Raw genomic sequence first — 22,414 nt, 5'->3', positions numbered from 1 at the left:
ATTACGCTTGGGTATGACTGTGGGGGGTACAACTTTCCAATACGAAGCATTATTACTTGTGAAAACTTTGTTTTCAGCCTCTTCTCCCCTATTCGTGCTTGCCACCCCTCCCTCCCCTCACAGCTTACTATATTGAAACACCCTTTGAGACTGTGGGGGAGGCAGCGGGGATGCATCGGCGTGGCTCTCGGGCCGTCGAGATGGATCTGCAGCTGCTTTTCGTTGGAGAAGAAAGTTGACGATAGTCTAATGGTCTATTAGCCAAAGGAAGGTCAACGGTTGCCCGAGTATCCTTGTCCACTGTCTCAGAACGCAGGTGGGAGTATAAGGGTTACTGTATAAAGGTACTGTGAAGCAACACAGAGTTTAAGAGCAAGAGGAAATATAAGAGCCTGTCATTTTATGGGCGTTCATAAATAGATCTCGTCTCAAATTTAAAAGCACATATCAATGGTAGCGTCTACCGCGCCTTTTAAGCAATCATATCATCTGCCCCGCGTACATGCCGCTCATGCTCATCTCGTCATTATCCAGCCATGTCATCAACTCTGCGTACAGAGCATCCCCACTACCGACCCCGAGCGGCATCATACCGAGTCCGGTGCTTACTCCATCGTATCCCAGCGCAAGCGGCCCTGTTGTTCCATCCATCGTGGTAACGGGCACGGACAAATGGTGTGGTTGTTGATGGTGATGTAACGAGTGGTGTTGTTGCTGCTGCTGATGCCCAGGGCTAGAAGTCAGATAGTCTGCCCCGCCATGACCCTCAATCCCCGGACTTGGGAGTGGAATCATCGACATGGGCAGCCCAAGGCCGACCGACGGTAGAGGCGACGGGGCCGCGGAGAGAATAGTAGGTGCAAAGTGGGGGCTAGGGACGTGCGGCACGCCGTCAAACATGAGCGAGCGCAGACGTCTCACAAGCCCGGCGAGGTCCTGCATGACGCGCAGGCAGTCGCCGGCATAGGCGTCTCCGACGTCTGCCTCGCGGGCAAAGGCTTCGAGGGCGAAGGATATGTCCGAGACGTCGTCGGTGCGGAGGTCGACAAAGACGATCTGGTGGAGGAGGAGCAGGATGGCGGCGTTGAAGATGCAGTGCATGTCGGGCAGCAGGAGCTTGGAGGCAGGCGAAATCTTGGCCAGCCACCGGCCGAGGCGCAGGTTCCGGCGCGCCGCGTCCGAGCAGTCGCGGAACAGGCTTACCTGTGGGTGACTTTCTATGCTGGCCCAGGCAGGGCGGGAGAGCTCGGTCTGCTGCTGCTGGTGGTCGCGGTCTTGTGAGTGCCATGAGTGTGTTGTGAAGAATCGGTCTGCCACTGCCTTTTTGACGGCGACGAGAAACATTGGTCGTATTGTAAGGATGAGGAGCTACGTGAGTTCAACCTGAGTTAGAACCTGTAGTGATGGATAAGGGCAAACATAGTCAGTTTTCCACGGGGAATGCGCACCTGATTGTGGTTCATGTGCAGAGTACAGAGTGGTCTGTCTCGCGAGAGAGTATCTTGGGATAGTTGCAAAGCAGGAGGGAGGTCTCGTTGCCAATTCCAAAGCATTCGCAAAGCTTTGTCAACGTGCGATAACCCCGTTGACCTTGCATCATTCCATGTGCCGGGAGCACTGCGGTATGTATCGCAAACAACATGACCTGCGATCCTGGACAATTCAATGTTGGCACAGATGCCAACACATGTTGGGAGACCCCTATTCCCAAAAGAAGGTACGGTTAGCAGACAGAAGAAAACGATAATGATGCATGGTGCCCATTAAGAAAAGGCCTAATATACTTACGGTACTTCCCGCGGAAGGTCCAGCCTAATGACTTCATCCTGGATGGTAGGTGGGCGGCCCATCAAGCAGCTCATCCACCTGTCAAGGATATAGACGGTCCAGAAGACTCTCTTCCCCATCTCATCTACAGACCAGCCCCTATGTACGCCGTGCATGATAGAGATGTGCATGGCCGTTGTAATGTACATGTAGGCGGCGTCCCGCCTGTTCATCTCCACCATGTACATGCCCATGAGGGCCAGGGCGGCTACGTCGGCGGTCGAGTAGGTTGCCACCTCGAGTGGATTTCCAAGAAGCATTTTGGCGCGGGCAAAGTATGTCTCCCCCAGCTGTCCATCCTGTTTGGAGTTTGTAGTCGTCAGGCCGAACAAGGTCGAGTAGGCAAATGCCGCGTGGTAAAAAGCAAGCGGCCGGTGCGCTACAAGGTCTGCGGCCGTCGAAGCCGCTGGCCCTCTTTCATTGTGAGGCAGGCTCGTCAGGTCGCCCCAAAAGTATATCCCTCCCGAAATGGCGCCGCCTTCCTGTATGAAATAGCGCAGGTCACTCAACTTGACCGACATCTCGGTCGAGGTTGGCAACCACAGGGGGTCGACGATGGGAACCAAGAGTGGCTGCGAGTCACTTGTCTGGTACCTGCCTACTGAGGACAGGAAGGCGTTCCCAGCGTGGATCGATGGGTCGGATGGAGCTGATCCATTGTATGCAAGTGGGAATATGGTCGCCATGAACTGTTTGAGATTATCAAGGAATGTAGCACCAGATGTCTCGCCCAGATACCGGGCCGTTCCATCCGTGTCCTGTAGCAGCCTCCCGTCTTCCGCAACGACCGACTCCTCTTCTACCACATCGCCCACTGAGCTTGCGGCTGGCGAATGGAGGCCATCGCTTCCTCGCCTCGGTGCGAAGGACTTGCTATCTAGCGCGAACAGCTGTTGGCGGCGAGCACTGTCTGGCACGGCCTCTTGCAAGCATCGCTCGAGGGCGGCACACTTGGCATGAAGTGCGTCCAACTCGGATTTTGCAATCGTCACCTTGTCGACAGTGACGGGGTAGATGCACTCCCTTGACGTGTTTTTGCATTGCCTACATGGTCTTTCGCCGGAGCACTTGACGCGTTTGACGTTACAGCTGTTGCAACTGTGCTGAAGTGTCAGCCACTTTTTTTTTTACCACAATTTCAAGTTGGGCTTGAGCCTATGAGGACTCATGGGATATGAGGAGTCAAAAAACTTACGCAGTAGCGACGCGCTTTCTTTGCTCTACGGGAACTTTGTGCCGGCGTGGATTGACTGGCAATCTTTTGTCTGGTGATGCCGGGCTTGATGTTGCTCTCGACCGTGGCATGGTAAGCGTCGGTGCCGTGTGGATACCTTGCCTTGTGGGCAGGCTGCGGCACGAAAAAGGTGGAACGGAGCGTGTAAAGGTCAAAAGCTCCAAGAAGATTGGGGTCGGGCAAGACCAGTGAGCAGCGAGCCGTGAGCCTTTGCTGGAACGGAGCGCAATATTGGTACCAGGGATATCTGGAGAGAAACAAAAAGTTTCCAAGAGAAATGCAGAAAGACTGATGCAAAGTCACCTGTGAAAAGCCAGTCGACGATTGTAGTCTTGAATATCTTCTCATAGAAAAGAGACTGGCTTACACCACGGATTTTCCGTTATATGCAGCAGCTAAGGCTGCAACATGTCAAGGCATATACTAGAGCAAAATCTCAAAAAGTCGTTAGGCAGAAGCCGAATGTGGTGTGTGGTGGGTGTAATAAGGTGACGACACTTTTAACAGGTGGGCGTAAAGTGTCGAATCGGACCTTTGTTCAAAATTTCTTGGCTGGATGAAATGCAAGTTAAGAAGCCGCAACGAGAAATTGTCAGAAACAACAAAAGGGTCCGGTGTGCTGATGACCGCAGACCAAGCAAGGTACCTACCTCAGGTAGATATACACTTATTGTTGGAAGGCTATGCTGGCGACGTCAATCCTAAAAAAAAAAAAAAAAAAAAAAAAAAAAAAAAAAAAAAAAAAAAAAAAAAAAAAAAAAAAATGTCTAACACAGCTAGATGGGGCAGACCGGTAGTCAGTACCGTTTGTCCTGCTCACCTACAAGGAGAGTCAAGGACAAAATTTCCGCAGGGTCTGCCAGGATTTGCAAAGTGACAACAATAATGGCCATGCAGCTATTCGCCTGGTGGCGTCCTCGGCGGGGAGGAAGTTATTCTTGTGATTTATTGTGGCTGTGAGGCTCTCCAGTGAGGGGAACGAGACGCTGTCGGTCACCGAGATGAGTCTCGGGGGTCATGGAGGATGGGACCTGAGAGTCTTGACGAACCGAACGGAACGAGATTGGATGCAGGTTGCATCACTAGCGGCAATTCTGGGAAGAAGCCTGGCCATGCAATTATGGGAGAGTGCAGTGCCATCTGTGACGCATAATTTTTATTACTCCCAAATGTTGATTCAATACAGCAAGGGAATTAAAAGTACCATTCTTTCCCTTGCCATGTGAGGGGGAAGGAAGGCTTGGGGACTTTGATCATGGATGGCCACCCCCTTGAAATTACGGTGTGATGGAAACTGAACGGAATGGAATGCGTGAAGAAAAAAAAATACTTGGACGTGCTGTCTGCCCGACAATTTGCAGATATGGGTTTTTGGAAAGGGTTCTGACAGCGGACAATGCCTGCCAGTAAAGCGCCAGTAATACGGCTATAGGAGGTTAGCAACAGGCTCAAAATCGGGCAATCTTGTAAGACGACTACCAAACCAGGCATGCGGCGCTGTGCAAATTGTGTTGTTTTCTCTCCAAGTATTTGCTTGGTACAGATGTACGGAGTATCATCAAGGGAAACGTGTGATTCTAACCAGTGTTTGGTGGCTGCAGAATGAGGGGCAGCTCCTCTTTTCTTTTTTCCGCGGGAAAAAGTGAAAAAAAAAAAAAAAGAATACATTGCAGAACAGGGCGGCAAATCGAAGCCATGGAAGCAAAGACAGCGAATGATGCATCGACATCGTTGCTGCTGATCTAAAAATATCCATATCCGCTACCTTGTCCGCGAGCTGAAGACAGGGGAGGGAGCGGGAGGGTCTTGTTGTAACTGTAATGGCGATGTGATGAGCAGACAGGCCTTGGTCTGGCGAAAATGTCGTGGTGACATTCATTAGATCCCATGCAAATTCGATCGAGGATCAAGCATTCTCGCAGAGATTTCCTGGAAAGGAAATTGGCATGTTGACCCATCGGGTCGCACACATGTGGTGGAAGGAGGAACGCTGGTTACAGTACAAGCAAGGAATCTCCAGTATGAATTGAAGAATGAAATGCTGCAGGAGGTCCCCCCAAGCAGCAAATTAGAGTCCATACGGTTACCGTAGGGGCCCCACAACCCCATAGTCAATTAACGTCCCAAAGTCCTGCAAGAAACGGTCGCGCTGGTAACACAACAACACCATTTCCGCAACAGTACCACACACCAAACAGTAAGTGCCTTTATGCCCACCAGCAGCCACATTTCATCGATGCTCGCATACGCGGCAGCAAATCATAATTTTCGAATTTGACTCATTGTGGTCATGATTGCAAAGTTTCCCGTCTGATGGGTTATGCACCTTCACGAGGTTCATCATGTATTATTTTACCCACGGCACTGGACCTCCCATGTTGTGATTCCCCAAAACAGTTGCTGTTAAGGGTAGGAGGTAGGTACAAGTTTTACCTGTCCATAGCTTGGCCTACCTTCAAACCGTAACTGTCACGTCAAGACTCCCGGAGACAATAAAACCGTTTTACAAAAAAAAAAAAAAAAAAAGCGAAAAAAGACTGTAAGCAAATCTGCTGCGCCCCAATATCGCATCACAAGTCTCTCGATACGCTAAACTTGGGTCGGCAGCTGGCCACATACGAATCCTTCCTATTCGTCCTCGTCTACAATACCGGTGATTTGGGTGCCCAACTTATTAATAGACATGATTTATTTTGTGCATGTCTGCGGCTCAACAACTTGTTACCCACCAACCAGGTCATGAAGGCCAACTCTACAAGCCACCAAAAATCCTCTCGATCGATTCCCCAAGGGCCCTAGATGCCTCTCCTATCTCCTCAACACAGAGCACACCCCGCTCGGATATGTACGAGTCTATCAGCTCAGCTGGCACCCACTCGAAGAATATGTTACTCACAGAGACCTTGATGCCATTTACAGCACCATTCACAGCAAACCGAGAAAGTTGCTCAGCCGCACCCCTGACCCTCTCACTGTTGAAGTCAACAGCCCAAGCCCTACGAAGCTGCTCCCCGCCATTATCCTCCACCAGGTGCTCGTGGGGGTCGCCGGGCGGTGCGATCTTGTCCGACTCGCTGACTACCACGACGCGGACCTCATGATGATGGCCTCCTCGCTCTGCCACGTGCCTCGCGCTCAAAATAGCCGGTAGAGATCCCGTCTTGTTGCTCACAGCCCCCGAAGCTGAAATTCGATCCGCCCCAATGACGACAAGGTCGACCCCTCGCGCTGCTGCTAGCGCCGCGGCTGCGTCCGAGTATAGCGTGATGCTAAGTTTAGGTGAACCGTCCCGCCGGCGCCACGAATCCGGGGTCTTTGTCGTCGTTTCCGTGTCCCCACCGCCGATGTTTGCTGGTTTTGAGACATGCGCTTCTTCTTCTTCTGACTGTTCTGTTTCTTTTTCTGTCTCCCATCCAAGTGCCGCTTCTTTGCTGGTCAGCGTCTCGTCGGTCAAGGATGCGGCTAGTGAGACTCCCTCAAATAGCGGTCTCGATTCGAGTATGCACAGGTCCAACGCAAACCCGGTATTTGCAACCACATGCTTCAGTGCTAGCGCTATAGTTGAGCTTTCTGATAGGGTCAAAACCGTGATCGGTTGACGGGTCTGGAGTCTGGACCCAAAGTGCTTCCCAAGATAGTTCGCAAAAGCCTCCGCCACAACGGCCCCCGAAGTGTGGCCCTCCCTTAGCGTGACAGCCCTATCGAGCACCTCTGTGGCCAGATCCTGCCATACCTTCACGTTTCTTTTTGTCGATTCTGACCGTAGATGCCCATCCACGTCCTCTAGAGCTCGTACGAGCACTGCCATGATGGCAGCGCCCATGCTCTCTCGGCCGTTCTTCCATATGTGCCACGCGACGGTGCGCACCCTGGCCCACCAACCCTCGCAGTCCAATCCCTCGTGCTGAATCTTCGGCACCACATCCCTGAGCAGTCGCAAAGCAAAGCCGGCCAGCTGCCGAGCCCCGCTCTGGTGGTCAGTCTTGAGACGTGAGAGCCCGGCATCCAGCAACCCGCCCGCGGCAGACCCGAGCTCCATCTCGAACCAGACCCGGCGTAGACTCTCGGCCAGCCGGGGCACGCCGTCGGGAAAGTCATCCCCGATCTGCAGCGGATCGTGCCAGCCCCATTCCTCGTGCTCCCAGTCCAGTTTCACGGCGGCATCGTCGCGGAGCAGCCGGAAGGCGAACGGGTAGATGGTCCACTCGCGCCCGATCGACACGTCCGTGAACTTGTAGCTCTTGCCGTGGCGGAGCAGCTCCAGGTCCTCTGCGGTCAGCTGCGTCTCTTCTTGGAGCTCGCGCCAGGCGGCTGCCAGCGGCGACGGGTCGGACTTGTCGACCGAGCCGGAGATGGGCGCCAGCAGGTGCTGATAGGTGCGGACTTTGCCGCTGCGCCGGAACAGGGCGACGCGGACCCGCCCGTCGGTCTTGTCTGTCTTGAAGATGAAGCACGAGACCACAGATCGCTTGGTCAGTGCGCGTTGGGAGCTTTGTGCGGATTCCTGTTCGATTGATGACATTTCCAGGTTGAATATGCGCGCTTGGTTGGGGTAAGGCAAATTGGTTAATTTTTTCTTCGATGACTACGCTTTGAGAATTTTACAATACAGCTCAAGGTCAGGTTGGGGTCAAATTAATCGTTCATGCTGGTTCAAAGAAGCTTTTCCCAAGACGGTCCGTCGCTGGTAGCGCGGGGTTATTGGAACTGATGTCACGATTTTTCCTTGAAGTAATAGAATGGTTTAAAAGTTACATGTTCTTGATTTTGACTAAATCTCCACTGATTTACACGGTTCCACCTCCACAACTCGTATATTTTCCATGTATATTCAAGAAACAATTTTTGATATATACGGAAATCATTAACAGACGCAATGGTCGGAAAGTCATCTCCGAACAAGTACCGTAAGTTACTCGGGTATATTTTTCCACTCACTATTTCTACCTTACCGGGAAAGGGGCATGCATTTGTCGGCAGACCAATCCCAGCCATGTATAGTGAGGTAAGGCTGTTGTTAAATTTACTGTAGGTATTTAGGCCAGTTGATTAACACTTGCCGGGTAAATGTTGCTTCTCAACCAAAACGCTCCCAGCTACCGTTTATTCACCGTCCACAGGGTCACATTTTCCTACCGAGGGTCTGGATAGGAGGAGTTCTTTGGGTCGGCTCGATGCGCGACTGCAAGATCCTTGTCCCAGCAGCTTACAGGGTCAAATGGGTAGCAAAGCTAAACATGCCAAAGTGCTTACTTCTTCAGCATCCCACAACGTTTGGAGCAAAGTTGAAAAATGATCAAAATGGGGCAAAATCTATCAAGGCGATCAAGGCAGTGAGTGCATCTTGGAACCAAGAATAATTCAGCAAAAATTCTTGAGCACGTTGACAATATTTGAGCAGGAATTACTACATACCCCGCGGGTAGATAAGCCAAGACAATCACCGCTTCCCGTCCCCCTCCATTATTTTGTCTGTCCCAGCCAAGCCTAGCCTGGAAGACAGACCCCTGACCCCTGAACTTGGATCCGGGTGCTGTACCCGATGAACGGCTGAAGGAACAACAATACCCAATGAGTTACATGTTGCGACCAGGAAGGTGCCAGGAGTTTTTTCTCTCTCTTTTTTTTCATCACTTGCATATCTTGAGGGTACGCACCTTGGGGTTTGAATGGCCAGGATCCGAAAAGTCCATTGCTCTTCAAGAGTTTGGGTCTATGAATACAAAGAAGTAGCATTAGCCCGATCGAGAGAGCTGCCGACAGCACACTCGTCGGCCAGCTTCCCGTACATGTTGCACGAATGTTTTCAATATTTGTGTTGGGGAGACATTCACTAGACATTTGCAGTTCGGTCAGTTGCAGGGTGAATTTTTGCCTTCCTCCACGCTATGTTATGATGAGGATAACACATGGCAACCATTAAAATTCAGATAGCGACTAGAAAGCAGCGTTGGTACCATGTTTTGGGGAAGGTTAGGTAATCATAAAAAACTAAGATACCTTGAAGTCGTAAAACTAGGAGCAGAATCATCAATCATCATCAGTTAACAAACAGCCTGGGAATAAATATTGTCTTTTTCTCTCTCTTCATCTCGGAAGTAGAAAAATATCAAGAACAGGACATGGCTTTGGTAATGTCATTGCCGCCACAGTAGGTATGAATACGACTAAAGGTAGCCGAAGCAGCCTCTTGCTTTCTGTACTGACAGCGGTACTTGCCGCTCGTGTCGGTCTTGTTACCGCAGAATGTGACGCAACAGGTGTATCCGTCGGGGTCCCATACGTAGCTTATGACTGGGAATTCGAGGTCGAAGATGCCGTACTTGCGATACTTGATGGTCATGTTGCCCGTGAAGTTCGCCCCGGACCAGCCCTGGAACACAAACGGTCCGTCTGGGTTCGACTCGTTCAACGGCGGGTCGTATGGAGTCCCCGTCGGGGTCACGGGCTTCGGACCCGTGGTTGTTGGCGCGGGGCTAGTTTTAGTTGTATCGTTAGAATCAACTTTGTTGTGGAATCTGGTTTATCAAATGTGGTTTACTTGATATGGAAGAGAACCTTACCTTTCACCTCCGCCGTTGTTGCTCGACGCACCACCTCCGTCTCCCTGGGTCTCCCGCTGCGCCGCTCTGTTATTAGCGGCGGTGACGCCCGCGCCGACACCAGCGCCAATCGCCACTGCGAGCAGGAGCAGAACCGTAATGAGAAGATAGAAATGCTTGGGCGGCAGGCCCCAGATCGTCTTGGGCTTGGCCTTGATGCCCTCGTCGCTGTCGGCCTGGCTGCCGTGGCTGTCGACCCCTCCCGCCTGGAGCCTGTCGATGGCCGAAACGGGCTCCCTCTCCCAGGGCATGCCGCTGGGAGTCGAGGGCGAGTAAGTGTTGTGGTGAGCTGCCTCGAGCCCGACGGGGACCTCGATATACTTGGCCGGGTCGACCACCTCGACCCCATCCGCATACCTATACGCGTCGCCGCCGCCGCCGAGCTGCGCCCAGTGCGCCTCGGCCTCGGCGGCCGTCAGCGCCTGTGGGGAGCTGTCCGGCACGGTCTGGGGGAAGTCGCCCGGCACAACCTCTGGGAGGTTTTCGTCTGTTGCCTTGCCCATGGTGGACTTTTTTTTGAATGAGGCTTGCCAAGGGGATCGTTTACTAATAGGAGGCGTTGGCTTTGTTTTGTTTGGGATTCGTCTTTGTGTAAGCTGAGCTTAATCGGTGGGGATTGAAAGACGCTAGGATTATGGGGTATTGAATCCGAGAAACAAAAGGAGCTGGGGTTTGGAGACGGAAGAGAAAAGAAAGAAAAAAAGGCCCTTGGCAGCTAAGGATCTCTATCCGTATAACGGTGGGTGATAAGTGCAACAAAAGTACCACGAGTATAAAAATGCGGACTGCAAGGTCCACTAGGGGAAACGGCCGCTTCTATTATAAGTGCCTGCAGCTAAGGAGGGTGGTTTGCGGGATGGAGTAAGCGGGCTCAAGACTCATATTAGAGATCAGCCCTTCTACTATTCAACCTGATGGCAGTCGACCACCTAAGTAGGGCAGCAAGGCAGGTTAGTAATAGGAGGGCATGCACCCACACATGAAAATTGGGGGCTGCCATTCGACTGGGTGTGATGTGCATTTGTATTCCGTATTGTAACCAAAAAGAGCGCAGCAAGGCCTTGGGAACCACCTGCATGTCAAAAAAAAAAAAAAAAAAAAAAAAAAAAAACACACACACACAACCTATTCGGGAGTATTGCCGCCATGGAACTCTGTTGTGGATTGCCTTGGGGATCAACCGACCAGTGGTAGCCCAGAGTGGTTTCACATCACCGAGTAGACACCGAGATTTCAATCAGGTCGAGATGTACAGAACGGCAGCAGGAAACCGGCAATACTGGTTTTCTTGGTGGTTCATAGCACAAGGTCCCGAAATACCCAAGTCGCCATGGTAGCCCAGTTTAGAAATAAAGTATAGTAAGACGGCTACGAATCCTACCCTCCGTGTTCCTTTTTTTTCTTTTAGAGAGGGGAAAGGCAAAGCATCGTTGCACAGTAGGGTGGGATTAATCTGGGGAGCTGAACATTCTTACCAGGGTCCTTGATGGCTGATCCTCACAAGGCCTGTATTAACTGTTTCCAAGGTCAGTATTACCGGGGCACCGATTGGTGCTTAAAAGCATCCAGGAGTGAACTACTGTACTATTTCATGGGGGCGCAGCATCTCTGGCTGCTCAAAGCTGGCCATTAAGCCATATTGAGATGGGACCATGCCGAAAAGTGGCTGGATCTTGAAATAGTACTGTAAAACTTCCCGAATCGCGGTATCACACCATTATTATGACTTGAACATTCAAGTTTGGGGGCGATTTCCCAGTTTTTCTGTAGCGCCAAGATGTTTACGGGTAAATTCCAGCTCTATGATTTTTCTGTGGACTTTATCTTCCATTGGGAAACAATCCAGGAGAAATGGGGTATTGTCATTCCAACGCCTCGGCGCAGTGACTATTCGGACCATGAGACCAAGGTGCAGGGTAGGTGAATTGTGAGTGAATTAAGGTGGTGGCTTGAATACAGCTTTTAGGTCGTCTTGTTTTGACAACGATATAATAAAATGGCTAGCCACTTAGGTAAACATGAGTTAAAAGACGTTGTGCGGACCTGCAGGAATGCCTCGATAGGTCGATTGGCGAGTTCCAACGTTCAAGCTTTTACAGTGCGACGGCTCGCTGGAAGAGGGGGCACAGTTGGCAATGGCACCCCCACCGACTACCGACTCGCTCAGGATTGCGTGCTTTAGTTTGACCAAAAACAGTCAAGTCAGTTACTGTTGAATCAACCACTATGAAAACAATTTCCCGATTCACCCCAACCCTACTTTTCCCAACCACCAAGTCAAAAACTCCGTCACACTCTGGGCAAGTGTATCGCATTGGAAAAGAAAAGAGACACTCGATAAAAAGTACCAAAATATGTCAGACATTAAAATCCTCGACGGTGGCCTCGGGACCACAGTAGAGGACCGTTTCGGCGTCGTCTTCACCCACGACAAGCCCCTATGGTCCTCCGACCTTCTCGTCTCGGACCAAGAGACCCTGCAGGCCTGTCAGCGCGAATTTGCCGCCGCCGGCGCCGACGTCCTCCTGACGGCGACGTACCAGGTCTCGGTCGAGGCCTTTGCGCGGACAAAGACCCCCGAGCACCCTGACGGCATCGCCCCGTCCTCCGCCATGCTGCCGTACCTACGGCGCGCCGTTGACATCGCGGAAAAAGCGGCAGCGGCAGCAGCAGATGGGACGTCAGCGTCACCAAAACCAGCCGAGCTTGCCCTCGCCTGCGGCCCCTACGGCGCAGCCATGACCCCCGGCCAGGAGTACACGGGCGCTTACGACGCAGAGCACTCCACGTCCGACGCCCTTTCCCGCTGGCACTCTGACCGCCTGGCGCTGTATGCCGCGGCGGGCGGCGACGTGCCGGGCCGCTGCGCGTACGTGGCATTCGAGACGGTGCCGAACCTGGCCGAGGTCTGGGCTGTACGGGAGGCCATCACACGGCTGCGGCAGGACGCTTTTTCGACGACTTCTTCTCGGTTCCCCTCGCAGTTTTGGATCAGCTGCGTCTTCCCCCATGAGGACGAGAGGTTGGCGGACGGGAGCAGCGTCGAGCAGGTCGTCGAGGCGATGCTGGCGGGCCGCGGGGTTGAGGAGGGCAGTGAAAAGAAGGCTTTGGCAATGCCGTGGGGAATCGGGATCAACTGTACCAAGATCTACAAGCTTGAGGGCCTGATTAAGAGCTTTGAGCATTCCATCTCGGGTCTCAAAGCTAAAGGAGTGATCACCGAGGTTCCGGCCTTGGTGTTGTATCCTGACGGGACAAACGGGGAGGTCTACAACACAACCACCAAGAAATGGGAGGCTCCTCAGGGTGTGCAAGGTGCTGCACCAAGGGTCAGTTCTTCAACTTTTAATAGAATATCAGTTGACTATGGCTTTACAAACTAACATCTACCTGCAGACTCCATGGGACGTACAGCTCACACAGATCGTCAACAATACAAAAGGCCGAGGCGTTTTCACGTCATTCTTGGTGGGTGGCTGCTGCAAAGCAAACCCCCAGAACATCGAAGATTTGCGAGATCGTCTGAAAGTATAAGACCAAATGTGCAATTGTTGAAAAGGGGTATCAAATTTTATCTACACTCTATCGGGGATCAATAAACGACACACATAAACGAGCCGCAGCTTTTATCTTGTCGTTGAGGACATTTTGAAAAAAGGCGGCAGTAGTATTACAAGCAGCTCAGGTGAGCCAGTGGATAAAACGTCCCCAGAGGGTTGTTGGAGGCTCCGTCTTTTCCACCATGTCTGTCTCATGTAAACGACCTGACCACACATCAATGGTGTTGGCACGAGCAAACTTGATTAGGCGGCACATGTTAGCAGCTGATATTCTCTCTGAGTTTGGGCTGTTATGTTGGTTTGGGGGAATGGCACTGCAGCCTACCTTTGTTTTGTGGACAAACTTCCATACGAGTATGGGAATGATGAAGATGGGGATACCAATGTACGACGCGATGAAATTCGACGTGTCCCAGTTCCCGTCCAGAAATACGTCGAAGCCAGCAACCAGGGTAATGATGGCGGCACCGATGAAACCATACCAAGCCGTAAAAGGTTGGAACGGCGACTTCCACGGGAGCGTGTCCCTGTCTACGCCTTGGGCCTTAAGCGCAGCATGGAAGCGGATATAACAGAAACAAAGAGTCGACCAAGCAATCAAACCAGCCACGGTGCTCAGATTGAGAAGCCACTGGAAGGCCTGCGAGGGGCCGCCACTGCCCAGTGAGAGGTACGCCAAGGGGCCAAACAGCCAGGACGCGATGACTGCAACGTATGGTACACCAACCTTGTTGGTCCGTCCAAAGATCTGTGGAAGCTGGCGGTCCGTCGTCATGGCCACTATCATGCGCGAACCGACCCAGCAGTATGAGTTGCCAGCGGACCAGGCCGAAACGAGGACACAGGCGTTGATGATGGACGGGAGGATCGATATGCCGGCCTGTTGGATGGCGATGACCCACGGTGAGCTGTTTGCATTGCCGCTACCTGTAACAAGGTCGGGGTTGCGCGGGTCCACGATCATGCCGATGAGAATTGCGCCCAGGATGTAGAAGAAGCCGATGCGGAAAGTGACGTTCTTGGCGGCCTTGGGCACGGCATGATGCGGATCCTTGGCCTCAGCCGCCGTGATTACGACCGTCTCGACACCAATGAACGAGAAGGAAGCGTTGACAAAGGCAGCGAGGAAACCCAAAAAGTGACCCGTGGAGCCCTGAATTCCGTTGAAGTCGACCCAGGCACCAGGCTCGTACCAGTATTTAAATCCGATCGGCTGGTGATTGGGGCCACCGCCCGAGGTGATGACGATCGAAACGAAGATGAGCATGATGAAGCACACTATCTTGACGGTCCCGCAAAAGACCTCGGATTCTCCAAACCATCGGACTGACATAAGGTTGATGGCAAGGATTAATACCAAACTAATCGTGATGACAACAGCCGGAGTTATATCTGTCCAATAGCTCACGAGCACGGCCTGCAACAGAGAGTATTGCGAAATCATTCAGCATGAGGTCGTTCCAAGAAGACGGGAGCAGGTATTTGAGTGGCGAGAGACAAGACTCACCGCAGCTGAGGCTTCACTGGCTATGGCAATCGTGTAGCAATAACCATAACTGATAGCCAGACTAAAGCCTACGGCCGGATCGATGAAGCGGGTTGCCCAATGGGGGAAAGAACCAGCACTCGGGAACTAACAAAGGGGGTAATCGCCAAGTTAGCTTTGTGGGTTGATTTCTTCAAACAACCACGGCCGATACCCTTTCAACGGCCACGACATCTGGAAATGGGTACATCTCATAAATGGTACACCGAAGTGTCTGGACTCAGGTCACCAAATAAAAAGTGGTAGGACAATGGCTTGCAACTCACCACAGTAGCGAGCTCAGCAATAGACTGCATCACACACCACAACACGCTACCGACAACGATATACGCAAGGAGCAGACCGGCCGGGCCAGCCTTTGCGTACGCCGACCCCGTGCCAATGAAGAGTCCGGTTCCGATGCCGCTGCAGAATCCAATCAGGGTGACGTGGTGGTTCTTGAGCCGCCGCTGCGTGTGGCCGCGACCACCGACTCCGATCTGCGGCTCCATATCCGGCTTGTTCGGGTCCGAGCCATTGTTGTATGAGGGAGCCTTTTCGATATCGCTGTTGTGGTTCTCATTGTTGCCGTAGTCCTGGTTCGCGACAGCTCCGTCATGGGCCGGCGAGGCGACTTTGGTTTCGACGGCCATATTTAACCGCCTCTGCTGCTTGCTGATACCGATAAAACTGCGGTTTCAACGTCGAACTACTGGGTTAGATCCACCGAGAGGTCAAGTACCCAGAGTCGAAGAGCAGACTACAGGATGTGATCCTTTATACAAGAATGTGACGGCATCGTTTTGTCTCCCCGTACAGATATACTTTTAGTTGCCACTTTCGGAACAAGGGTCGCGAAAAAAAAATCTCACCACCCTTTGGTACCATGTCTAGCTGCGATTGCGCCATCGGCTGCTGAAATATTTTCCCGTAATAGTTTCCTTGTTGGGTGGGAACAAATGGCCTGTTTTAGCAACAGTGTTCGCTGCGAGTCGTGAGTGTGCTCCACTTGCGGCAAGAACGAGGTCTAGCTTGACTCCATAGTTGTTTGACCCTACAAATGGTAATGGATGTGATTAAAGTCGAATGGATCCAGTTACTTTCCGATGCCGGTCATAAGCCAGGTCCAGGCTTTTGGGAGACTTGCTGTCATTTCTTTTTCCTGCCTGGCATGAAGTACATCTAAGATGCCTTTACCTTACTACTATAAACAGCCCCATTTTTCCCTTGTTGTGTCCGAAGGCTCACAGCTTATTTTACCCAGAAAAAAAAAAAGAAAAAAAAAAGGCAATAAGCTCCATCATGCGGCTCCGGTCCTGAGAAAAGCCGCGCATCATAACTACAGCCCTGGCAGGCATCGCATCCGTATTTTCCGGACCGCAGTAACATGGCACCAATACTATGGATACGGGCGCGGGACTCGGGCTAGCCCATTCTTGTTCCCCGGGGGCATCGGGATCAGCCTAGCGCCGATAGGCACTTGAGGCATAGTTTGTCTCTACTTGAACATGTTCCTTTCAGCTAGGTGGCTAGTGGCACAGCCGTGTGGTGAAAGCCTATATGAGTATCCTGGCCTCACCTTCAGCCTTGCCATTTTTTATGCATCCAATCCACCCATGCGATCGGCTTGATACTAGTCTTGGATGCTCCGCGATGTTGGAAGAAATATCTAGACTGGCGCAAACCCTTACGTGTTTGAATGGATATAGGTAGGATATCTTTGTTCAAAAGCGGCCAAGATATCAAATCGTTGGTAAATTTCAGATGCTCAAACAGTCGATCCTCCTGACAGCTACATATATTCCTACCGTTGTGGAAGCAAGTCGAATAAAGATGCATCCTTGATAGCCCCGGCAAGCACCAGGATAAGTCTAGATACCAACAACATAATGCACAAGATTTCTTGAGCCCATAGACCATGTCAGAGACGATACAGTGAGGGCTGTCTAGCCATCGAGTCTTGGCAAGGCACGCCGGTTCCAAATTCTGCCATATTCGAGCTTTCTTTTTACCCGACCTGCATTCTATGCTTTTACGGCGCGGTAGACATGCTCCTATTCCAGCAATGATCTGTAGGGACGGGCCGGATCATGCATTAGGACAGTTAGCATGTGGTCAACTCCAGCATGTTGGAGTGTAGGTTTCTTGCCACTCTAAACTCCTGGCTCAGTTCTACAAGGCCAGAATGCCAGCTCACATTCTCATTCCGTCCCTACATACGTATCACACAAGGTCAGATGGTACTCAGTGTCCTACCCAATCTATGATTGTACATTGGCTCGTTGTGAGCGGCTTACTATTGGAACGACGTAGTATCGAGTGATACCACTGATCATAACCCTTTTTGACAGTAATATACCGGTCATGAGGATCCTCGAGCCGATAACTCACCAAAGGAATCGCAACTAGCGGCACAGAAGAAGGCTTGCAGTCATACGATACGCCCTGCGTGGTGAATGAATGAATGCCATTGGGATTTGATCAGCCAGGCCTTCTGACGTCTCTGTACGTCAAACACCATCCATTGTGTTGAGGTGCTACGCCAGTTCGTTTGCCACTGTCTCGGGAGCTATCGCATATTCCGTTGCGATTTTCTGCCGATCAATTTTCCCCTCATCCATACGGTCACAACTCCGAATGCTAATCGTTCCTTTAGCCACTCGGCCGAGTCACGTACTGTGGTTAATTGCCAAATTGGTCCAGGACATGACTTTAGGGTTTTGAAAATGTTAACACATAGATAGAACAAGTTAGTGGATAACCATTGGCTGGTCAGAAGGAGTTGGGATCAACGCCTGATAAAGTTATACATGTGTTCACCTTGAATTCAGCGCGTGAATTCACTCATCTCAAATACATTCTTCCATCGAGAATTGTTTACTGCTTACTTTGGAAAGCTTGAGATATCTATATCGATCGCCGTTTACATACATATCTTTGTGTTTTATTCGGCAGGGAAGAGAACCCCGGACAAAAACGAGGCAAGGATTGTCGATTACCTCGAGCCGGCATATCCTACGGGGACAGTTGATCTTCTAGCAAAGTTTATCGGATAAAAAGGGAGGGAATAACACGGCTTAACGGCTGCGGCAGTAACCCTCGAAGAGCTTGATCAACTTGGCACGAGCGGACGCAGCTGCACGTCATGTATGTAACAGTGTTTCTTTTCACGTCAGACGAAAACATACTTTTTAGCAGGTAGTTGTGATTACCTTCTACGTCGTATTTTTCAGTTCCCAAAGAGGTTGACGGGGCGATACTGTGGGTGACTGTGAGAATAGAGTGAGTAATGCCGTCAGAAAACAGGCCACCCAATAAAAGTTAATATGGTGTTCTCGCCAAGGGAGGACCGGTCAATAACCGAAGATAATGACGATAGGGACCACAGCAGATGATCAGCAAATATCATACATGGTGAGTGAGCTTTGTCGTTGTCATTTACGGAGTACCCAGCTGTGTACGCGATAGAGTCGGTTCAGTCCAGGCCATACACACACACACACACACACACACACACACACACACACACACTACATATGAGTGATTCCGTCCGTATCTATAGATCCGGGTTCGGCCAACCGGAGCCGAGAGTTTCTTCAATTGGCGACTATCAATTAGGTAGGTGACCCCCATGTCTAGATTTTCCTTGGGTTCCTTACCTTAGCTACCTTAGCAACCTAGATTAAGTATGAGGTATATGCATGGGAGCTTTACATCCTGTTGGGTAGTGGTGCTTGCTGCAGGCTTCAGGAAATATACCCATCCATCTCATCCAATCCCATCCCCTCCCCATTCCCTTGTCAGCTGCATGGTGCACTAGGATAGGGCAGGGACGTTGCGTTTCGAGCGGAGACCTGGAGTTGAAAAGTACACCGTTCTCCGAGGTTATCTACAATGACTCGGAGGTTATGGTCAACAGGGAGAAGGTCGTGGATAGATTTATTATTAATAGGATTGGGTCATTGGGTTTTGGTGCCTGGGTATGCTAGAGAGTCAAGGTAAGTAAGGTAGATGGTAGCTCGAGATGTTTTCGTGTTCGGGTCATGCTGCGAAAGGTTGTCTGTTTGACAGAAGCTCGATTATCTCAGTATTCCCGATGGAGATCTCTCTCAACAGGAAGTTTGATGAAGACCACACACAATCAAGCACAGGCAAGATACATGAAACCAAAAAAAGAAAAAAAGAAAAAATGCTGCAGAAACATCCAGTACTTGCTCTTCTCCTCTTCACGTACTTGGTTGGCTTGGGTGCGTCCTTTGACCCCACCCACAAACATGTTCAAGTGGACCTCACAGAAGGCGCTGGAAATCTATGCCTCAGGGCTGGTTGGTGGTTGGCTTTCCGATTCTAGGCCCCACTACGTCATCAATAGGCTTGCAAGGATATAGCTTGCTTTTTCCAACCTGGTTCCCGTCAACCCAATGGATGGACAAAGGGGATGGAGAACGACAAGCAGCAAACCCATGCGCGGCCATGAGCAACTTTCTTCACTCCGTTCTGCATGCAGCCGGCCAGCCTTTTTGGCTTGGGTCCAACAGTTGAGTTGAAATAACTATCCGGGGAGAGCCGTGAAAAAAAAAACACACACACACACTCAAAGTGAGGATTGATGGACCAGTAATCGTCTGAAGAACAACGTAGAACCCAGCCTGCCTATCTATCTATCTATCTATTGCTTGGTTACCTGCCTACCTGCCTACCTACCTACCTTACTTTACTTACCTGCCTTGATTAGTTATCTGGTTCCCTTTGGTCTTGCTTGGCTGTTGTCATTGCTGGCATCCATCATACTTTTTTTTCTCATTTGAATACTTTAGCCAGCTAAGAATATCCTATCCTGTATTGACTGACGCCCACACACTTGAATCAAACCCCCAAGTCCTTTCCTACCCTGGTTAGCAACCAAGTTTCCATACCGGAATCTAGCCTCCCATCGAGATCTCGGCTAAGTTCCTGGGGGGAAAGCAAGGGAGGCAAGGCTTCTCTGAACCACCGTGTTACCCGAATGCCACCCATGATGAGAGAGCAGCAGTGCAGTACATCCATCCAGTTTCTATGATATCTGAGTGGTGCGATTCTGTCCGTCCACTTGAAATAATTGGCCCTCTATTTTTACCGTTAACATTTCTTTTCTTCCTCATTTCCAGCTCATTTCGTCTGTCACTGATCCGGAGCAATATCTCCCTCATTGGCCTGATTCAACTAGACTGGACCTAGAACTAGGTCTAGTGCTAGTCCCAAGAGCGAGAAAAAAAAAAAAAAAAACCCCCCCGAAAGCCCTTGTCTTTCATTTACTGAACACGCCGAGTGGCTTTGAAGCCAAAACAGGCAACGCCTCTTAAATCCCAACCTATAACAAAAAGATCCTCCAATGAGAGAAACAATAACAAAAAGATCGTCAACCGAGAAATGATAGGAAACAAAAAAGACACTATGCCAATCGAAAGCGCATTTCGTTCATTCATCGAACATGTCAACCTGGGCCGCTGGGACGAACTCGCTCAGTACGTGCCTCAGGAGGGCCGAGTCACTTACAACAGGCGCGAGTACCATGGAGACGAGTTTTTGATGCGCATGCGGGAACGGATCGGTGCTCTTCCTGATGGAGCCTTTGAAGTCGACACGTCCATAGGCGATGAGGAAGCTCAGGTAGTCGCCGTGAGAATAATATGGCGCACTATCGTCCCCGAGGGCGAGGACATGGAGTTCATGCCGGGGCTGGAAGGGATCGTGTTGTCTGGCGGTGGTGGTGGGCGCGGCAGCAGTGTCTCGGCGAAACAACGGCTTACTGGGGTGCATCATCTTTTCTGCTGGCTGAAGGACGGGCAGGTGTCGGATATCGAGACGATTGGAGACGTTGACGGCGTCTTTCTGGACGATGACGTCTCGTCCACCACAGACTCGACGGCAGTATCCGTATCAGACGACGCTTCGACTCGTTCCACTTCCAAAGCGGACCTTTCAAGCAATTACCGCGCTTACATCGACTGCATCAACAAACGGACCATGGAGGCCGACCTGCCACGATTCTGCCATTCCTCGGTATGGCATAACAACCGCCAGCTCTCGCTATCCCAATACAGGCTCTTGATGGAGGACGCCCAGCGCGCCATTCCAGATATTCGATTCGACGTGCAATCGCTCATTGTCGACGAAGATTCCCAACGGCTGGCGGTGCGGCTCGAGTTCACCGGCGTCCCGGCTCTGAAATGGGCAGGGGTTGAGCCCAGCGGCAAAGCGGTCGCCTTTTCAGAGCACGTATTCTACTGGCTTCAAGATGGCAGGATTCACAAGGTGCTGAGCCTTGTTGATCTTGCTACTTATAGAGAGCAAGTGCGAGGCTTGGGGTTGAGGTCACCACCGATAGTCAGGGACCAATAAATCACCGCAATCAGCTGGTTATTATTGGATTCCCCAGGAAGCTGATGAGTCGTGTTTAGAAATTGTGTATTAAAACTACACTTTTTTTCACGGGTCGCTTTCTTTTATTTTTGTCACTTTTTCGCATTCTTACCATCCTCGTTTTCCGTCTCTGGCAACTGCGGAACGTCCACAGAACCCCAGTAAACAACTTCTTGTTGAATTTTTGGTGGTACTCCTGGAACATTGGGAGTCTAGGTTCCTTTGTACCACAACCAACCGGTGGCCACCCGGTACGACAGTGGACGAAAGTCCATCCCCCTCGGAGACAACCCCCTCGAAGTCATCATCATCATTGTTATCATCATCGGTGTGCTAAATTTCAACCCTGGTTTCCTAAAATGACAAACTAGGATTTGAGAGAAGCAGAAAACATGAACGCGCTCACGGTCCAACAGTTATAGTGGCTATTCCAGATAACTACGGTTGCTTGTGATACTGAGGAAAAGAGGCTCCGAATATTCAAGTGTATCATCCAACAAACAAGCAAATCCATGACAACTTGATGGGATAAAGTCGGGAACAGGTGTGGTTACAACAGCAAAAGGTTACCTCAACTATGTTGGCCTCAAAAAAACCCACAAAACCTGCTAATCGACTTCCCTCGAGATAACATTCCCACGATCTTCTTCCAAGAGGCTTTGCGGATTTAAAAAAGCCTGCCACTCTGCGTAGTCTGGATTGGTACTTGACTGCGGCGCAGACACCCCTCACAATCCGGGCTCGAGATGCAATTGAAGAAGCTTTTTGCAGAAATTATCGAAAAAAATAAGCATCAGTCTGGTTTTTTTTTTTTTTTTTTTTTTTTTCTTGGACCAAGACAGTGCCAAAAAGAAGGTGGAAAAACAAAGTAAAGGGGGAGGAAGAAGACAGGCGCTTACTCTGGCGATTTTTCATCACAAATGCAGATCGTTTTGCAATCGATCACCCGAGTTGGAGACGCTGCGGGTGGTGTCGGAGAAGGCGAAACTGGAGTCGGGGCCGGCGCCGGTTCTCGAACTGTCACAGTCTCCAGACCCACGGTGACGACAACGGTGCTGACCATGACGGGCTCCGCGGCCACCGTCGGAATCTCGACGTCGGTGAAGGAGAGGAACGGCGGTAGAGGGGGCGCCTCGACTACGGCGGCGATGCATTCGGACGGGATGGTTGATTCCTGGGGCCGTCGCGGGGAGATTATGGCCGCCATGGCCGCAAGAGGAGCGCATACCACGAGGGTTGCGGTGAGGAGATTTGTAGGTAGCAT

General features: G+C 51.0%; 7 protein-coding genes across 7 annotated transcripts; 2 read left to right on the top strand and 5 right to left on the bottom strand.

Annotated features, from left to right (window-relative positions):
• Nucleotides 1-246: 246 nt before the first annotated feature.
• On the bottom strand, nucleotides 247-3,683 carry PgNI_11457 (uncharacterized protein). Its single transcript, XM_031131424.1, has 4 exons — nucleotides 3,023-3,683; nucleotides 1,789-2,925; nucleotides 1,449-1,701; nucleotides 247-1,368 (listed from the first exon to the last, which is right to left on the bottom strand). The coding sequence occupies exons 1-4, from the start codon at nucleotides 3,130-3,132 to the stop codon at nucleotides 481-483; spliced, it is 2,388 nt and encodes a 795-aa protein (XP_030976682.1). The 5' UTR covers nucleotides 3,133-3,683; the 3' UTR covers nucleotides 247-480.
• A 2,130-nt stretch (nucleotides 3,684-5,813) lies between these two features.
• PgNI_11456 (uncharacterized protein) lies at nucleotides 5,814-7,583 on the bottom strand (the record flags this gene model as incomplete). Its single annotated transcript, XM_031131423.1, has 1 exon — nucleotides 5,814-7,583. The coding sequence occupies one exon, from the start codon at nucleotides 7,581-7,583 to the stop codon at nucleotides 5,814-5,816; it is 1,770 nt and encodes a 589-aa protein (XP_030976681.1).
• Nucleotides 7,584-8,718: 1,135 nt separating this feature from the next.
• Nucleotides 8,719-10,523, bottom strand: PgNI_11455 (uncharacterized protein). Its single transcript, XM_031131422.1, has 2 exons — nucleotides 9,625-10,523; nucleotides 8,719-9,537 (listed from the first exon to the last, which is right to left on the bottom strand). Exons 1-2 carry the CDS (start codon nucleotides 10,164-10,166, stop codon nucleotides 9,171-9,173), a joined length of 909 nt encoding a protein of 302 aa, XP_030976684.1. The 5' UTR covers nucleotides 10,167-10,523; the 3' UTR covers nucleotides 8,719-9,170.
• Nucleotides 10,524-11,898: 1,375 nt separating this feature from the next.
• On the bottom strand, nucleotides 11,899-15,663 carry PgNI_11453 (uncharacterized protein). The gene is made up of 5 exons (XM_031131420.1): nucleotides 15,036-15,663; nucleotides 14,731-14,856; nucleotides 13,549-14,640; nucleotides 13,054-13,461; nucleotides 11,899-12,986 (listed from the first exon to the last, which is right to left on the bottom strand). Exons 1-4 carry the CDS (start codon nucleotides 15,399-15,401, stop codon nucleotides 13,345-13,347), a joined length of 1,701 nt encoding a protein of 566 aa, XP_030976686.1. The 5' UTR covers nucleotides 15,402-15,663; the 3' UTR covers nucleotides 11,899-12,986; nucleotides 13,054-13,344.
• Nucleotides 12,018-13,197, top strand: PgNI_11454 (uncharacterized protein; the record flags this gene model as incomplete). The annotated part of the gene is made up of 2 exons (XM_031131421.1): nucleotides 12,018-12,992; nucleotides 13,060-13,197. 2 exons carry the CDS (start codon nucleotides 12,018-12,020, stop codon nucleotides 13,195-13,197), a joined length of 1,113 nt encoding a protein of 370 aa, XP_030976683.1.
• Nucleotides 15,664-20,181: 4,518 nt separating the features above from the next.
• Nucleotides 20,182-21,129, top strand: PgNI_11452 (uncharacterized protein; the record flags this gene model as incomplete). The annotated part of the gene is made up of 1 exon (XM_031131419.1): nucleotides 20,182-21,129. One exon carries the CDS (start codon nucleotides 20,182-20,184, stop codon nucleotides 21,127-21,129), a length of 948 nt encoding a protein of 315 aa, XP_030976685.1.
• Nucleotides 21,130-22,045: 916 nt separating this feature from the next.
• Nucleotides 22,046-22,414, bottom strand: PgNI_11451 (uncharacterized protein; the record flags this gene model as incomplete). Its single annotated transcript, XM_031131418.1, has 1 exon — nucleotides 22,046-22,414. One exon carries the CDS (start codon nucleotides 22,412-22,414, stop codon nucleotides 22,046-22,048), a length of 369 nt encoding a protein of 122 aa, XP_030976688.1.

The sequence above is a fragment of the Pyricularia grisea genome, chromosome VI, assembly GCF_004355905.1.
Source record: "Pyricularia grisea strain NI907 chromosome VI, whole genome shotgun sequence".
Classification (NCBI taxonomy): Eukaryota; Fungi; Ascomycota; class Sordariomycetes; order Magnaporthales; family Pyriculariaceae; genus Pyricularia; species Pyricularia grisea.
This window is presented reverse-complemented; position numbering and strand designations above follow the sequence as displayed.

Bases quoted from the DNA above. Each gene is read 5' to 3' on its own strand.
- PgNI_11457 (XM_031131424.1), bottom strand. From the start codon at position 3,132: ATGCCACGGTCGAGAGCAACATCAAGCCCGGCATCACCAGACAAAAGA. The intron at 1,702-1,788 runs GTAAGTATATTA...TTTTGGGAATAG, and splicing joins GACCTTCCGCGGGAAGTACC to GGGTCTCCCAACATGTGTTG. The intron at 1,369-1,448 runs GTGCGCATTCCC...GAACTCACGTAG, and splicing joins TGCACATGAACCACAATCAG to CTCCTCATCCTTACAATACG.
- PgNI_11453 (XM_031131420.1), bottom strand. From the start codon at position 15,401: ATGGCCGTCGAAACCAAAGTCGCCTCGCCGGCCCATGACGGAGCTGTC. The intron at 14,641-14,730 runs GTGAGTCTTGTC...TCTCTGTTGCAG, and splicing joins CCAGTGAAGCCTCAGCTGCG to GCCGTGCTCGTGAGCTATTG. The intron at 13,462-13,548 runs GTAGGCTGCAGT...CGCCTAATCAAG, and splicing joins AGTTTGTCCACAAAACAAAG to TTTGCTCGTGCCAACACCAT.
- PgNI_11455 (XM_031131422.1), bottom strand. From the start codon at position 10,166: ATGGGCAAGGCAACAGACGAAAACCTCCCAGAGGTTGTGCCGGGCGAC. The intron at 9,538-9,624 runs GTAAGGTTCTCT...AACTAAAACTAG, and splicing joins AACAACGGCGGAGGTGAAAG to CCCCGCGCCAACAACCACGG.